Source organism: Protomyctophum bolini (assembly GCF_963924005.1).
Source record: "Protomyctophum bolini genome assembly, chromosome: 18".
NCBI lineage: Eukaryota > Metazoa > Chordata > Actinopteri > Myctophiformes > Myctophidae > Protomyctophum > Protomyctophum bolini.
In genome coordinates, this window is record NC_137879.1 from 26,692,401 (window position 1) to 26,710,082 (window position 17,682).

Sequence of the window (17,682 nt, forward strand, 5' to 3'; positions counted from 1 at the left end):
GATGCCGTTATCTGCAGCTACTGGACAAAACTCTGAAATTCTTGAGTTTACATTTTAATTTATAATGGAAAAGCTAAACATGAAATGTTTAACTTCCAGATTGTATCTTTAAAGCTAATAAGCAATGTACTGTATGCCATGGGGTTGTGGGGGGGGAAATAAATGTGAATAATTGCTTTGAAAATACTATGTTGTAAAGAAAAATCAATAAACATATGTTTAAAAAATAATAAGCAATGTACTTTTCCGTAATTACAAAACTGCTTCACAAGAACAATGTCGGTACAAGAGAATCCCAAGAAAAATATTGGCTTTACAAGTAAATATTATCAACTAGCCAGTAAATAATGAGCATTGCGCTTGACTTTCAGGGAACTTAGTGCAGTTGTTGGCAGCTGCACGTTTACAATCACACATTCATTTCATTCTCAGACCATAATTTATCACTCATTCATTTCATTCTCAGAGTCAGACCATATCACTCATTTAATTCTCAGAGTCAGACCATATCACTCATTTCATTCTCAGAGTCAGACCATATCACTCATTTCATTCTCAGAGTCAGACCATATCACTCATTTCATTCTCAGAGTCAGACCATATCACTCATTTCATTCTCAGAGTCAGACCATATCACTCATTTCATTCTCAGAGTCAGACCATATCACTCATTTCATTCTCAGAGTCAGACCATATCACTCATTTCATTCTCAGACCGCTCTATTTTAATCTGGAAGTTTACACTACTCATCCCAGGCTTCCCAGCTCATGCTGCTGCTCTCACCACTGCTGTCTTGCTCAAACACTGCATGCTGCTCACACTCCACCACCCAGCTACAGTACCACCTGTCCTTTTGGATCTGCGGTTTTTATGCGAGGGATTCCCTATGCCTATGGTTGGGAGATGGGCTTTATCAGAGTACCTAAAAGCAGATGAAATTCATCGCCAAACCATAATTAATAGATTTCCCATTTTTATAGTCAATAAAAATGCATTCCATCCATTCATGAGTTGTCCTGACAGAATTTGTTTTACTTTTGTATCCCCGCCCTTGTACGCTCAATGGACGATGGTTGGCGATGAATAAACAATGAGCTGGTGGATGTTTACAGCCGTAGACTCCAGTGCACCTTTTGGGAACGTTAGTGTTTCACATTACAGCTTTAACTGGTGAGAAACCAAACTCAAACACACCTGAGTTGTGTCCTTCACACAGGAGCTGGAGGAAGCGGAAGAGGTCACATGTGAACTCATCATCCCGCATCACCTTCTCACCTGGCCAGAGAGAAGACCACACACACACACACACACACACACGTACACGCACACACAAGCACACGCACACACACACGCACACGCACGCAAACACGCGCACACGCACACGAAAATACAGGGTGGCCAAAGAGGAAATGTACAGACAAAAACAGAGAAGAAAACAAAGGGAAAGGAAAGGAAGAATAGAGAGAGATGAAAAGAGTTTAACATATTAAAATTAGAGGGAATAAATGGAAGTTAATCAGCATTGTTTGGTTTCAGTCTCTGAAAGGTGTATGATGCAATACGTCATTCCTACACACACACACACCACACAAACAGCCCGTGTATATTTTGCACGAGCCACACATTCATGGATTATGACAGGACAGCTACTGTTCATACATTGAGCAGCATTTTACAGCCAGGACTTGACTTAGGCAAGCCAGACTTGACTTACTGTAAGGCAAGTCAGACTTCACTTAGACAGACTTGCCGTAAGGCAAATAAGACTTGACTTAAGCACGTCACTTGGTGCTGCGCTATGAACTTGTAGATCTGCTATTTTCTTTTAATACATATATTATTTTAGCAAACATTTTAACTAAAATCTTTGCTTCTGGGGTCCCTGGAACAAAATATTTTGAGATGGGGGTAAGTGGCCAAATACATATAATTTTGGGTTTCGTTGACATGACAAATTTAGAGAACCATGACACAAACATGATTTTCAAAAAATTGTTTGAACTGGATTTAGAAACATTTTTTGAATTGGCCTCGGGTCTTAATGGGTTAAGGCAAGTCAGACTTGACTTACTGTAAGGCAAAGAGGTAGACTTGATTTAAGGAAAGTCAGATTTGACTTTGACTGTTACAATGCTGCTTTAATGTTTAAGAGACAAATGAATGTAAGAGGGGAGGTGGATGAACATGTACGTATAGATTATTTCACTACAGTGATACAACCGTGTCAGTGACAGTGTGACAGTAGATAGACTTGACTGTTGGAGAGAGAAATCTGTTGGTTCTTAAAACAGGCCTGAAAGTGCAGCATGTTTCACAGCGTTCTCACAGCGCAAGCGCAGTTCTCTGACAAGTTCATAGTTCCACATTACATGGAGTGGCAATAAACCTGAAGAATTTCATTCCAAAATGAAACATTCGACCATTATACGGTAGTTCTATCAATTCATATTCATTTGAACATATCCATCCCATGTCACTTTCTTGGAGCTAAACTATATATTTGAATGTATCTCTGAAAAAAGAAAACAACAGTTATGTATAGTTAATAATATTTTGGGATTACACTTTGCACTTGTTTGATAATTGGAAGATTATACAGTATATTTATATAATGCTGTATATGTAAAAAGGCACTTTCAAACATATTCTTTAAACAATGATACACCAGATGAGAAGAATATTAACACTTTGCACAAAAACAGTGAGACTATTTTAACTTGACATTTTCAGTTGTGTCTTTATGGATGTGGTAATGATTGACAAACTGTGGAAAAAAAAGAATATCAAATCACTATTAATTTCTACCATCATATAATGCACGAGAAACAACTACCAAATCATAAATGGAAGATAAACACTAAATTGAAAAAAATTAAATACAATGGAAGATACAAACACTAAATTGAAAAAATTAAATACAATACATGTAATATAATAACTAATAACAAATAAAAACAAACAAAAAAGTCACAACAAAACTCATCAAAGAAGGGAAGAAAGAGTTGATCGAAAGACGGCTATTTCTGTGTGAAAAGTAAGCAAAGTGCTTGGACATGGAACACACGACAATGACACCGACTACACCACAGGACACAGCTCGGCCAGTCAACGAGGGGGAGGGTTCAGAGAGAAGGGAGGAAGGGGTTGTATATCTGAGAACGCCCCCCACCCCAATAGTTTGCACAGATCAGCGCAGACAACATAAGCCATTTTAAAATCCAAAATGCACCACTTACAAAGGGAGAGGGAAAGGAGAGATTGAGAGAAACCAAAAGGGAGAATAAGACTCAGCAAAGAGATTAGATGGACAGACAAGAACTGATAGAATCCAAAGGGAGGAGAGATAGATACAAGTGAAAAGGCTCGAGAGACAGACAGATAAGGAACACTGCACAACAGACAACCATCAACACAATAACCATCTTCATAATCGAGACAGCACAACCAGCCAACTGGCACTAGGTAGAAGACCAGGCCCGCAGCAAGGGGTTGTGGGGGTGGGCGGAGGGGCGGAAGACTGCCACTTCAGACCAGCTCAAAATGCTACAAGATATCAGTTACATCCAGAATGTGCCAGATACTGTTCAAATCCTGAGGATAGACGGAAATTTGAGTTAAACGGTGGGCGACCATGAACTACTGCGAACATCCTACCACTGCGGACTGAGAGCTTGTGTTGAGATTTAACATTTCGCAGCTCAGTCATGTCTTCATTATTACGCCTGATCAAATCCTCAGTTGTGGACTGTAGGCATTTTATGTATCACATCTGAAGACAAAATCCAAAAAGAAGGCTAGGATTGTCATTAGGTTGTATGAAAAGGACAAACTCACAAAAAAGACTAAAAGGAGATGTTAGCATCGTGCTACAGCAAAGAATAATACCACATTGAAGGAAGAACATGAAGCTGCTACGAAAACATAATGGGCTAAAGGTCAACGCTTTTAAGGCCCTTGCACGCAGAATCGCAAAAGTGGTCATTTTTTTCGTTTTTTTCTTAACATATCTGAAAAACGCAGCAATACTGGGTTCAAGTGACAAGGTCATAGTGAGTGTCATAGTGAGGTCATATTGTGTTTCCTTAACAATTTAGCTGTCCATTGTTTTCATGTGCAAAAACAAAATGTGACTCTGTGTGTAAGGGCCTTTAGGTTTACACTCAGGACCTGGACAGAACTGACACAGAAGCTAATCAACTGACCAAAGCGAGACAGAGAAAGAGAGAAAGACAGAACAACCCACAGACAACAAGAAAATGGCAGAAGGCATAATTACCACGCTCATTATTGATGACTGAGGAGGGGAGGACAGTACATTAAACAAAAAATAAGAGAAAACCAATAAAGAAAAGGGAGAAAGAAAAAGCCAGAAGTCAAATAGATTACATAGAGCAAATCTGTTTTTGTTTTTTTTGTTTCAGAATTTTGTTGTTTGCTCAAATAGAAAGCTAAAACAAAGTGTTGTGCAGAAAGAGAAAGTGGACTGACCGATTCAACAGCAGCCTGTACATCATACCATCACAGTTTATAAAAGGGTATTGTGACAAAAAAGTTGTTCATCTACCACAGAAATGGAAATGCTAATACTGACTTGAACAAAGTTGGACTTTACACATTATACTTTATCCAAACAATAATGAGACGTTTAAACGCAAAATGTAACTTTGAGAAAGAAAATGGGTGCATTATTTGGTGCATACACATTCATGGGAAAATTTTAAATGTAGAATAAATAGCATAGATGAATAAATAAACACACATCACAATAAAAAGTAAAATAAATGAAGAATATACATTGTTCTTACCAAGAGAATAAGCACAGTAAAATTCTAAAATTGATCACTGACTTTGTCTACGTCTTAACTCTGTTTAATTATTTACCATCCAGAAACAAATAACTCAACATGGTGAATTATGTGCTCATTTTCATGGATGTACAGAAAACCTTTTTTGTCAATGTACCCTTTCAGAAAAACACACCACAAAATGTTCTTACCACATTATAAAAGGTCTTTGAAGGCCAATAATTAGAATTTCAAGTTGAAAACAAGATTTTAGTATTTGTGAACATTGGCAATATTGATACACACATATAGGGGGTAATAGACAAATCATAAGGACAAACACTTACATCAGTAAATTATACATGATTATGATGCATGTAAAGAACAAAAATAAACTACTTTATACAACTCATTAAAAGGTAATGAAAAATAAGTACAAAGTAAGGACAAAAGTAATACAAAAAGTAATACATAATGATGAGTTGACAAGGCTACCAAGAGCCTTTTCACATGCTGATTAAGATTTTATGGCAAAATGTTTGCTACATTTCATCTAACTAGCGGTATGCCTACAACCTCATCATAATTTCTACAATATAGAGAACCGAAGTCTGACATCACTGCTGCTACAGGCCGCTATCCCCCTGGGTTTTTTCTATTGAACATACTATAGGTTGATTTTAGAACTGTGTTCCAAAAATAAACCAATCAGCCCCGCAATTTTACTCATATGTATATTAGGCAACAAAGTCTTATGCACACCTGATATGCTCCGAGACGGGTGCATAGGCAGGGCTCAATGCACTCAGAAAACAGTCAGGCATGAACTGAAGAAGGTCTTTGACCAAGTGAAGAGTTGTACTTGAAATGTACTGTAATTCTGTAATTCTGTAACTGTTAATAAATCAATCAATCAAAAGTATTGCAGGTGCAGGCGGTGTAAAATTACAAATTCAAAGAGTAAGAAAATAAATTAATATTCTCCAAACACAGACTCAATCATAAATGTCACTGAGTTACATACCTGACAGAATTACAGGGCTGATTTGCTTAAGATTCCCCTGAGGTATTTTCAATATAAAACGTACTACTGACCCAGTAGGGTAGTGGGAGTGACGTCAGGTCTTCGGTACTCTATAGACGAATCCTTGGAGCGATGCCCTGTAGGCAGTCATAGCTGCAGTGTCGCTGTATTCAAGCGGCACCGCTCGACACCGCAGCCATGGTTGCCGTTCTGCGGATTAGTCTATAGACAGCAGATCAGGAGTAGTCGATCTGTCTGTGTCAAAATATTATTCATTGGCCATGGAGCAATCTTGCCCAGCACAATGGAACCAAAAAGACCACCACAGAAAATGGGAACCACGTCTCTTGCAGGATAAAGCAAATGCATTTTTACAGGAGAACATTTTAGATTTTCATCTGCTGTCGTCTTCACCAGACGTTTCTTGATTTCCCCTCCAAGTACTTGTACACACACTGGTTGTTGATGTGATTCCTCTTTTTTTTAAACAATGGTTAACTAGCCACAGAAAGAAATGCCAACTGGTTTAAAGTGTGACCTCACTGTGAACTTAATTATACAGAGCCATAGACATATGACAGCTCCAGTGCAACTATATGTCAGATGTGTGGTACTTACGCCATCTCATGGGAAAAACAAAGCAAAACAAACATCTTGTTCTGAATATTCCGCAATAAGAAACCTGGTGCTGGCTTGAAGAAACATTATGAGTCAAGTTTAATGAGGTTTAGTGAATCCTACCTGATCCTTCCTCTGTCACCATGCCAAGACCCTCTGCTTTGTTCTGCCTCTCAAAGGCATTCAGGTCCAGGACACTGAAGCACAAACAAATACACTCCAATTCACCTGTGGTGTGTTATACAGTACAATGCTAATCCTATGGAACGGGGGTCTTCAGTGTTTTTCAGGCCAAGGACCCCTTGAGAAAGATGAAGCAGCTGCTATTTTCGGCCTAATGTAATGTGGAATAGGGGATGCTATGGTTCAAGGTTAATGGGCTGTCAAAATAACTGAGTTAGGCCCGGGCGGCTGGCGTAGCCGTCTGAGCACCTTGGCTGGTAATCCAGTCTGGCAGTGTGCCGCGGGTTCGACTCCCGATCCCGACGGCCTTTACTGCATGTCACCCCTCCATCTCTCTCTCTCCCCATTTCGTGTCAGCCTACTGTATACCTATCCCTCTATAAAAAAAGAAATAAAGGCGAAAGCCACACAAAATATATCTTAAAATAACTGAGTTAATTGAGTTAATTAATTTGTGAAATTAATTAGATTAAACATTTTAACGCAATTCATGCATGCTTGGATGACCCGCCCACACATCCCATAAACCCATTAGTCAGGGAATATTAATAAAATCTGGGAATAAATTTCTTACCAAAAATGTTCTTCACCAATGTGTTTGTACAGGTGTCTACTAACATATCTCACATTGGTTTATATTCAACCACCCTAGGGGAATTTTTTGACGGCTGCTGGAGTTGGGGTACCATACAACCATTATAAGGCAAAATATTCTAAATTTCATTATGCTTTAAGTAGCATGTGACGTGTCAAACTAGGGGGTTTTCATCATTCTGCTATGGCCAAACTAGGGGTCAAACTAGGGGGTTTTCATGATTCTGAAAAACACTCCTTGGGCTTAAAAAGGCCATACTGTATAGAAGACACTCACTCACTAGCACTCACCAACTTAAAAAATGACAGTGCCTTAATTTATTGGTGAAAAGAATTATGTCAGTCATTCAGTCAGTCAGTCAGTCAGTCAGTCAGTCAGTCAGTATTGTAAAGTATTGTCTTTCAATCCTACTGCAAGGCGAACCCTATGGATCTAACTAGGTTACCTGCATGACTGCATGAGGCCAGCCAGACTCTGAAAGAAGCCCACATCCTTTTTGTCTTTCAGATAGATCAGCATTTTCTGCCAGAGAACACACAGGAAAAATTAGACACATTTTATTGTATGACACTTGCAGTTAAAAACACCATTACAAATGACTTCACAGACATTTCAGATAACATATTGATAAAATATATCGACTCCTCTTCTTCTTTTGTCTAGAAGAGCCGATATATTATCAACTAGAATTAGAATATATCGACTGCCAAGAGAAAAACAAAAAAAATTACCCAGAACCATAAAGGGAATGGCCTATTTGTCCACTAAAATGAGTCCAAATACAGAGAATGTTATGAAAATATTAGCCCTGACCTATACTTCTAACATGAAGTCATCTCTGACATGGTTGGTTGACGAATTATGGGTGTTTGACATGTACAGTACTGTAACCATCGAGCATGAAGTTGGCACCGAAGGTTTGACAAAGTTAAAAAACATCATGAATTTAAAGTAGGCCTAATGTTCCTATCAGTTTATAATAACTTTGACGGATGTAATCTGTGCTAGACTAATTTTCGTGGTGTTTGGACTCCCATCATCTGAGACTCAGAGGATTTCCTCTAAATATTGTTTCTGCTTATCTCAGTTTGGAATAACAAACTTGTAATTATCATGACAAGAAAATAATAATATTTAGAGAAATACTTTAGAGTGGTCCAAATGCACAGTGTGGATACTATTCTCCACTACTCTAATTGCTATAAATCAGTTGCATGTCTGCTCTCTGTTCTTACATTTTAGCACACACAGTAAAGGTTTGGCACGTGCTCCTTAAAGGAGAATTTCGGACTTTCTTAACTTTATTTATAGTTGTTACGTCCCCACCAAAGAGGTCCAGGTGTTATTTTGTGCAAAAACTCATTATTGGCTATTTCCCCTAACATAGGCCCTCAATGGGGTGTTGGGTTTTAGTGCTAATTTGCTTATTTCCATCACTCGAAAATATCATATCATATAAAATCATATATCCTCTGTTTATAATGTAAATAGTATCCCAAGCGGCACACTTTACTACTTATTTCGATGAAAATAAGCGAATTAAAAACAATAACAATTACCCATATTAATTGAAATCCCTGTTAATAGATTAAAGGAAAAGGTAAGACTGATACCTGTTGTACGGTGGAGTTACCCCCATTCAGGACAGCTATACCCAGCTTCAATGTACAGGCCACCATGGGACCCATCTCCCCTGTGTGAAGGACCCAGACACACACACTGTTCATTCAGCATCTACTCAGGCCTATAATAATGTGAAATCACACATTCTATTTATAATTATAGGGGGCACATTGGCTCAGGATGTAAAGCATCACCTTGGGAAACGGAACGTTCCCTACTTCAGCATGACAGTGTCCAGGAGCATGACACTGAGCCCCTAATTGCTCCAGATGAGCAGCTTGGTGCCTTGCATGGTTCCTTCTACCGTCGTTTTATGAATGTGTGTGTCAATGGGTGAATGTAATGCACATTGTAATGTATAACACTGTAACATATGTACCCTAGCATCCCTATTCTGCACATGTCATAATACAGTAGGTGAACATTCTGTGAAAATATGCAAACATTTGCTGAAAACAGCAATACATCACCATCACAACAGGATGTGTTGGATGGAGATGGATGGGTGGAAAAAAGGAGGGCACAAAGTATAGACCCATCCCTGGTGGTTACCGGTGGTCAACGACGTATACAGTCTATGACGCAAGTTCGCAACGCATGGTACAGTATGCTTGTAGATTGGCTATTTTTGGCGAAGAGATTGGGTGTAGAGGGAAATAAGTATAGCATTTCACTCCAGCCTACAGTATGTTGTTAAGACGTTACCAGTACCACAGCAAAGAGTGGAGATAGGTTGACGATGTTTGAAGAATACACACATCCAATCTGATTACTACATGCAAACAAGGGTGTGGACAGTAGTCCTAAAGATCAGATTTGACATTTGAGATACAAATGAGATTTGCCTGTATAATCTGAACAAAGCCTAGAAGATCACGGACCAAAGCTGAGACAAACCTTTGCTAGCGCTGATGGTTTGCAGCACCATCTCTGCAGCCCCGCGGTCGTGCAACCTGGCCTGCTGGTACAACAGCTTCTGTTTCTCCATCTCCTTCTCCTGTTTGTGGGAAACAAGACACCGCTTTGAAGGGTCGTACTCGTACCACGTCAGTAATGGACTGGTACCGTACTATTCTCATATGAATTGTATTTTGTGTAAATCCAGAAATACAACAAATAGAAAAATATCGATCTTTGCAAATCTACACAATATTCCAGATTTTATATAACCAAATATATCTAAATACTGAATACATGTTTTAGTTTGTCGGGAAGGTTGCATTGCACAGTATCAGTGTAAAATACAGATATTTTAAGTCTTGGATTCTTGATAACTAATTCTATTACAGCAGATGGTCGGTGAGTATATGAAAACAATGATAAGTGACTGTGTGTGCTGTCTGTCAGTGGTAGAACAATAATAACTGGGTATTATAATAATATTAATAATAATAATAACAGTATTTACAAAAAATAATAAATTATTATTTACTACTATTTTTACATTATTTAGCCTGGGTTTTGGGATGCTGGGTTTTAACACATTAGAACAATTAATTAAGTGCCAGATTAATAGTCACCAATCATAGGAAAGTAAAGTACACTAAACTGGCTTTCAAACCTTCCTGTAATTGTCTAATATGCTTGATGATCATATTACCATGTATTCCTCTGGCACCATTCTAGCCTAAATCAACAGCTACTTGACCCAGGTCTAATGAAAACACATGGTTGAGTCAGAGACTTTTAGAAACCACATAATTTCACAGTTCAGTGAACAAACTGAAGATACTGTAAGATAAAGGACCACCTACTTCAAAACTCTTCAACTCTCCATCTTCATCCTCTTCATCGTGGCAACTCTGATCGAGAGAAAGAAAGAAAGAGAGAGAGGAGGAGGAGGAGGGATGTTAGTTATTATCAGTCTGCAAATGTCCATGGTTATACACACTGATGAAGATTGTGTTGAGGATTGAACTCTTCACCTTAGCCATGATGTCAGCATAGGCCATGTAGAGGCAGTCCTCATCCAGTTTACTGCAACAGGAAAATAATCTGCATTATAACCAGTAAACCTGGCCTATTATTATTGTCTGCCTGTAATGTTATGAGAAGCCTGCCCTGTATCATCTTCCTCCGTGCTTGAAAGGCAAGATGTGTGCCTGTCTCACCCACATAGGGGTAGAGAGAGAGAGAGAGCGAGAGAGAGAGAGAGATAAATAATTGTATAGTTTATGTTTCATTCGTTTGATTGCTTTATTTCACACTTGTTTTGGCAACTGTTTTCCCATGACGATAAAGCCACTTTCAATTTAACTGAAAATTGAGTGAAAGTGTGTGTGAGAGAGATGTCAGATCCACACTGTCCTCTACCTAGTTAACGATGCATCACGTTCAATGTGCTACACCACTAGTGCCATATGGCAAGAAGTCACAGACATAATGACATTACAGACAAATGGCCATGAGAGCCTGCAGTTGCAGAGTGGAAATTAGACAGCTAAATGAAGAGGTACTTTATAGAAAATAGCCCTATTTGCAAGTGTTGCTGCCAGAATGAGTGGAACAGTAACTTCATGTCTGGTATTCAGACAAGGTTGTCCCTTACATTAATTACCGCACTAGCTTTTTTCACTGACGAAAACGAAATAAAAACTACATAAGTCATGGAGCCGCCATGCACAGGAGTGTTTTATTAATCCCACTAACGTTGGATTTCTGACCACTCCCGCCCGCACTCGCACCGATTTAACTTTTTGACTGCATACAGTGACCGCCTGTCCACCGCTCCTGCCCGCAACAAAAAATTAAGTCGCATTTAGTCCTGCACCATCCTGCAATTTTACCGTTTTAAACCCGCCTGTTCCCGACCGCAGGTATTTAAATACCGGAGGGGAAGTAGACCCTTGGGACGCCTGAGTCAACAAGACAATTTAAGACAAGATTGTGGCCTTTAGAATTCTGCTTGTAGCAAGACAACATAATTGCAATAATCGACAAAACAAACGTTGTTTGATAGTCGATGATAGTTGTCACAGATTTCTGCCTCTGGTCAAACATTGACACGATTGAAAAGTTGCAGAGGATCTTCAGGGATTTGTTTTTCACAAATCGATGTCCACTTGTGTTCAAATCTCATTCCAAAGTGATTGTATCCACCAGTGTTGGTGCTGTGATCTCTGACAGATTGAATTAGGGAAGGGAATTATCTTATTGCCTCTAGACTGAGGTTAAAGGTCATACAGAACAAATTAGATTAACAGCTATTTAATAGTCTACTACAGTATGCACAACTAATGCTGCTTTTGCTATGATAAGACCGACACTGCACACAAACAATATCTAATATCATGTCGATGTGTTATTGGGAAATATATACCGTCTGTTAGACACACACCACACACACACACACACACACACGATGTGTGAAAATCATTGGCCTCTCGCTCGAATAGAGGCTATGCGCAATTGCGCGTGCACAAAGTTTGTGGCAATCGAGTGGCAAAGTGAGTTTAACGTTATTTAATGCAATCAGATAGAACTGTGGTGTTTGGATGTATGGACTGTCAAGGCCAGAAAGAAGTAGTAGAAGTAGAAGTAGAAGTAGTAGTAGTAGAAGTAGTAGTAGTAGTAGTAGTAGTAGTAGTAGTAGTAGTAGTAGTAGTAGTATTCCTGCATAACTTATGGGTATGATGATAATGTCACACGCATACCCTCAATAATGATTGGTTAAATGTTTTGTTTTGTTTTGTTATGCATACTACGCCTTTAAAAATGTTAAACCTGGCATCCGTATTTGGGGCAAATGTTCATTCCTTTTTCCAAAATAGTGAAAATAGCATATCTATAAGCACACAACACGGCACATCATGAAACAAACCAATAACCATCAATATACAAACAGAAACAGGCTGTAAAAATCATGGATTAAAAACCGATGAGATGGCACCTTTGGAGGTACTGTATTTAAAAAAAAAAAGTTTTTACGTTTGAAAATGTTGTGTTTTTTTTTAATGTTTACATGGTCAGGTTTCACCTTTGTTCACCCTTGTTCCGGTAGAGCAACTACACAAGCCTCAACAAGTGGTAGCTGTATTGTTCCCAGGTGTAACAATTATTTCGGACAGTCTGCCTTCTCAGTAAAGGGGGCAAACCTTTGGAACTCCTTGCCCACGCTTCTAAAACTAGAGATGGATGGTAATGTGTTCTACAGAGGAGGACTCAAACTATAATCAACTTTGCTCACTAGTATACTGTCTGACTGGTTACCTGAGTGATTATGTTTACTTTTGTTTTATGGGTCAATGTAATGGGTATTGTAAGTTTGTTGTAAAATATTATTAGTATAGTATATTATTAGATTAGATGCCTCTGCATGTATTTTTTGTAAAAGATTGTTTTTAGTATAGGTAGCTCAAATTTGTATCGAAAGGCCTATGTTTTTACAACGTGATACATTGTTTTTTGTATTGTCCCTGTTAAATAAACAAGAAAAAAAAGAAAAGAAAAGAAGAATACCGGTATCCCCCTTCCCAACTGGAACCCTATTTGCATCCATCTCCTACATCTGAGTATATCCATCTCCTAACTGGAGGGTTACATCTGAGTATATCCCACCATTTCTCTGTGAGTGCCGTTCTGCTGAAGAGCTGAATGAGCTGATGCAGTGGATCAATATGTTTCAAACCCTCCTCTTCCTCTGGTGGCTCCTCTTCACCAGGTTTCTGAACCACACACGCGCGCACACACACACACACACACACACACACACACACACACACACACACACGCACACACACACGCAATCTGAGGTCAGTCGAGGTGATACAAACAAACACAATTACGTCGCTGTCGGGTGGAGACCTACGTACGTCCAAAATGGTTAATTTTCAGGAAACGGGAAAGAAATGTGAAAGAATTTGTTCCAATGTAGTTGTGATTTAGTCACAAGCTGTTAATTATTTTGATCGCTTAAATAAATATATAAAAATTCCTTCAGATCACTTCCAACAAGTCGCAATGTGACCTTCTTTTGTAGGACACTCTCATACGACAAAGTAGGGCATTAATGTCACAGGGGGTGTGGGGGACGACGACAATATTATGAACATAACATGGAAATACAAGGTTTAAACCAAGCAACATGATAACAAGCAACCTCTCTTCCTGCGTCTATCGATCTATCCATCTCTTCCCCCTTGTTCTGTGCAATAAGCACCTGTCTGGTCAGAGGAGAGCAAATAATAATGTTGTTCAGATCCAATCAGTCATTCTTTGTCAAAGTGTCCTTCTGTGTGATCTGCGTATTAATTGGAAGAAAAATGTCATACAGATCAGGGAAGGTATATTGGCAATGTGTTATTATTTCCCTGCCTATTCCATCTGGGTTTTTTTTTACTGCGACGATAGCAAAGTAATTGCCTGTTCTAGGGAAAAGAGATGATCTGTGTTTGAAATGCTTGAATTTAATATGCAACACAATGCTTGGTCGAGAGAACATGATCTACCTGACGTCTCTGTACATGGTGTACCTGATGGAGATACTGTAGTTTCAGGTGCACTGGACAAGTGGACATCACATCCACTTTGGGAGCACTCAAAACAGGGTGCGGATAATTACAGAGGTCTCAGGTGCTGGCAATTGCCACCCCCTAGTCCCCATTTAAAATAACATTAAATTCACCTATTTTATGCATACTTCTGCCAAGTGCAGAGACTGGAAACTTGGGTTGGACTTTCTGTAATAGTTCTCAATTGATTAAAAACGTATACAGTCAAACTGTGCACGCACCCCTTAGGCGCATATTTAGGTTGAGAACGTTGTCCACCTCTGGCACCAAGGAAAAAAGGCTGAAAATCAATGCTCAGCATGAACCATGACTGTGAAGGCTCCAGGCTAAGCCATAAATGTATACAGGTGTACACGTAGGTGTACATTCAATATGGATTCACCCTATATTGCTGTACCATCTCACAAGATTTAGAAAGTCTAAAGTATCTGCAGTGTATCCAACTGAATGAACACAAACTCTATTTGGCTATATCTATATGCCTTTCAGATTTTCTTTCAGTAGTTCCTGCACCTCCATGTTTTTCTACCTAGTCGTACACCTCCGCAGCCAAACATTGCGATGTGATTGGACAGAAGTTCAGCGTCTTAGTGATTTATATTATCTTATTTCTAATCTGTCCGGTTTTGCAGAAATGTTGGCTGTGGATAATCCCTCTCTGTGCGATTACAAACACAAACGGATTGCAATGAATTAATGGAGAGAAATAATACACACTTTGTCCACTGTTGTCTGTCTACACTGTTGTTTATTTTCATCAACGTCCAACGTGCCTTGACATAATTTGTCTCAGAGATTTGGCCATTGCTGTAGACTCTACAGCAATGGCCAAATCTCTGAGACAAATTATGTCAAGGCACGTTGGACGTTGATGAAAATAAACAGCGGTGATCCAGGCGATAAAACGTTCCAGTGCTGTATGCAATGCTCCGGTGGCTCGCTTCGTGCGAGCAGCGGTGTCGCTAGGCAGGGTATTCAACTCATGGGGGGAACAAGGTTTCAGAAGTCACACAGGGGAGTAAAAATGTCGATGCTGAAAATGGTTAGGTGTCACTTGGAGCATGCTGCAGCATTTATCCATACTTTTATATCCTGCATGTTAGACTATAGTGTAATGATTTTCTCAGTGAGAGCCCTGATTACTGCTGAAAAAGCTACTGCTGGTCATGAACAAAACTAGCAAGAAAGCCAGGAGGACTCGTGCATTTTCGGCTGCATCCCCCAGTCTCTGGAACAGACATTGCCCCTCCGCAGCAGCCCATCGAAGTTTTTAAGTCTTTACTTAACGACTTGTTTATTATATATTTTCTTTGGCTTTTAATCATATCTGAGCTCATCTTATTTATTACATTTTTGCATAATGTTGCACCTATAAATGCATTTTGATTTGATTGAAGTTTCCATTATGAACCCTCAAGAAGTCCCAGGTCTACTACACGGTCCAGGCAGTGTTTAATTATGCACAATTCTGAATGCTTTTAGATCCAGGCTAAAAACCTTTATGTTCTTCACCACTCAAAAACAAGAAAACAAAACACTCAAATTATGCAAGCGAGGAGGTCACTAAAAGCAGCAGCTTGGGATAGTCGCTCTGAATGCTGTTACATAACACTTGATTCTGTGAAAACAGCATGTCGAGTATTGTCCTACATGATCGAATCATCAAAGGGACAGTGGAAACAATGAGAATGAAGCATAATGTCATGACAGAATGACATGTAGAAACTGTCAGCTGTCAGAGACACAGAGGACTTTCCTGGATTGAACCTTTCCTCACCATACACTGTAAAATCCCGCTCCGAAGAGTATACAAATGGAACCAAATGGACCCACAGGGTTCCATTTGTGTACTCTTCGGAGCTAAATGAACGCTAAGCACTTTACTGTGTAATTGCCCGCTAATGACAGCTTGGGGTGTCACTGTAAATGGGCTAAATTATTTTCTCGTAGGGGTCAATTCATCTCATCACGGTATGCCCTGCAGACAACAGGAGTCTTGGCATTTGGCACAAAAGAAAGAGTATTGGAAGGTATTGGAAGCTGCACACTGCTTTAAAGAAGGACATTTGACAGCCAAAACAATAGTCATGTAGTTGTCACTTGTCAGGCTGAATAGATAATTTCCAATTCTTAACAGAAGATGACCTTTGAAGTGGTTTTATAATGTTTTGAGAGTTGTTTTTTTTAGAAGACTTACAGCCAAGTCCTCTATGAGTTTATCTTCAAAGTAGTGCTCCTCTGCTTCGATCCAAGACTTCTCATAGCCCTGCAGGAAGAGGTTCACCGCACGGTGCCTGGGGAGGGTCAAAAAGCACTGCATTCATATTTTACACAATGCATTACACGCCAACTGTGTGTATGAGTGAGCCCGTGTGCGGGTGGCTGACTGTACTTGGGCAAGATTCATATCAGGGCAGACTAAGCCTGTTGCTCTTGATAAGGCGTGCACGCCGGCGTGTGTGCGTCTGTGTGTGTGTGTGTGTGTGTGTGTGTACCTAGGCAGGTTATAAAGCGGAGCCATCCTGAAGCAGGCCACCACAGCTCTCTTCCTCTGTTTGGACAACAACTTGTGCCAAACAGCCTTCTTACTCCTCTGAGGGTGTTCAACCTGGAAGATACATTAACATCAAGTCAAACAACTCAGAGTCACCATGCTAACAAACTGTCCTATCTGCAAGCGCGCACACACACACACACCTGGTCCAAGTGGAAGAGGACGTGAGCAATGTCCAGGACCCTCTCCACCGTCTTCTCTGGGTCAGACGTATCATCACTGCGGTTAGGGAGGTCTCTATAGAGAGCCATCTGCCACCGGATGGCGGGGTCCTCCAACTGAGGAACACACGCACGCACGCACACACACACACACACACACACACACACACACACACACACACACACACACACACACACACACACACACACACACACACACACACACACACACACACACACACACACACACACACACACACACACACACACACACACACACACACACACACACACACTAAATAAATGATAATAAAAATGATTACAAGGGTCAATTACTCAAAGTGTCCCGAGAGCAAAACACTGAACTTTTTTTATTATTATTCTATTACTAAGCTCAGTGGCTCTGCAGGCCTCGCGGCCAGTGCTGTGTGCTTTCACATGAGCATCAACAGAGGAGGCTTTCCTCAGGTGTCCATAGTGGCTGGGACCCTTGCGGAGGGGTGATGGCAGGTGCTTGTGGCCCCTGCCTTGTACGGGCCGGAGGGATTACCGCTGCTTCATGGTGACGAGGAGCTTGTTGTGAAGTGGGAGACTCCGTACTGATGGAAGACAGGGGACAAGAGCAGGTC

The 17,682-nt window shown here is 40.0% G+C and overlaps 1 protein-coding gene across 1 annotated transcript in view; it reads right to left on the minus strand.

The window, feature by feature from the left end:
* ryr2a (ryanodine receptor 2a (cardiac)) overlaps positions 1-17,682 on the minus strand; it is a gene marked incomplete at both ends in the record, with an annotated part of 231,061 nt that overhangs the window by 29,873 nt on the left and 183,506 nt on the right. Inside the window, 11 exons of the mRNA XM_080790070.1 lie at positions 1,196-1,276; positions 6,551-6,624; positions 7,651-7,727; positions 8,819-8,898; positions 9,726-9,825; positions 10,583-10,630; positions 10,754-10,805; positions 13,386-13,492; positions 16,536-16,632; positions 16,834-16,946; positions 17,027-17,170. Of these exons, the coding sequence (XP_080646196.1) occupies positions 1,196-1,276; positions 6,551-6,624; positions 7,651-7,727; positions 8,819-8,898; positions 9,726-9,825; positions 10,583-10,630; positions 10,754-10,805; positions 13,386-13,492; positions 16,536-16,632; positions 16,834-16,946; positions 17,027-17,170 (973 nt within the window). The remainder of the gene's footprint in view (positions 1-1,195; positions 1,277-6,550; positions 6,625-7,650; positions 7,728-8,818; positions 8,899-9,725; positions 9,826-10,582; positions 10,631-10,753; positions 10,806-13,385; positions 13,493-16,535; positions 16,633-16,833; positions 16,947-17,026; positions 17,171-17,682) is intronic.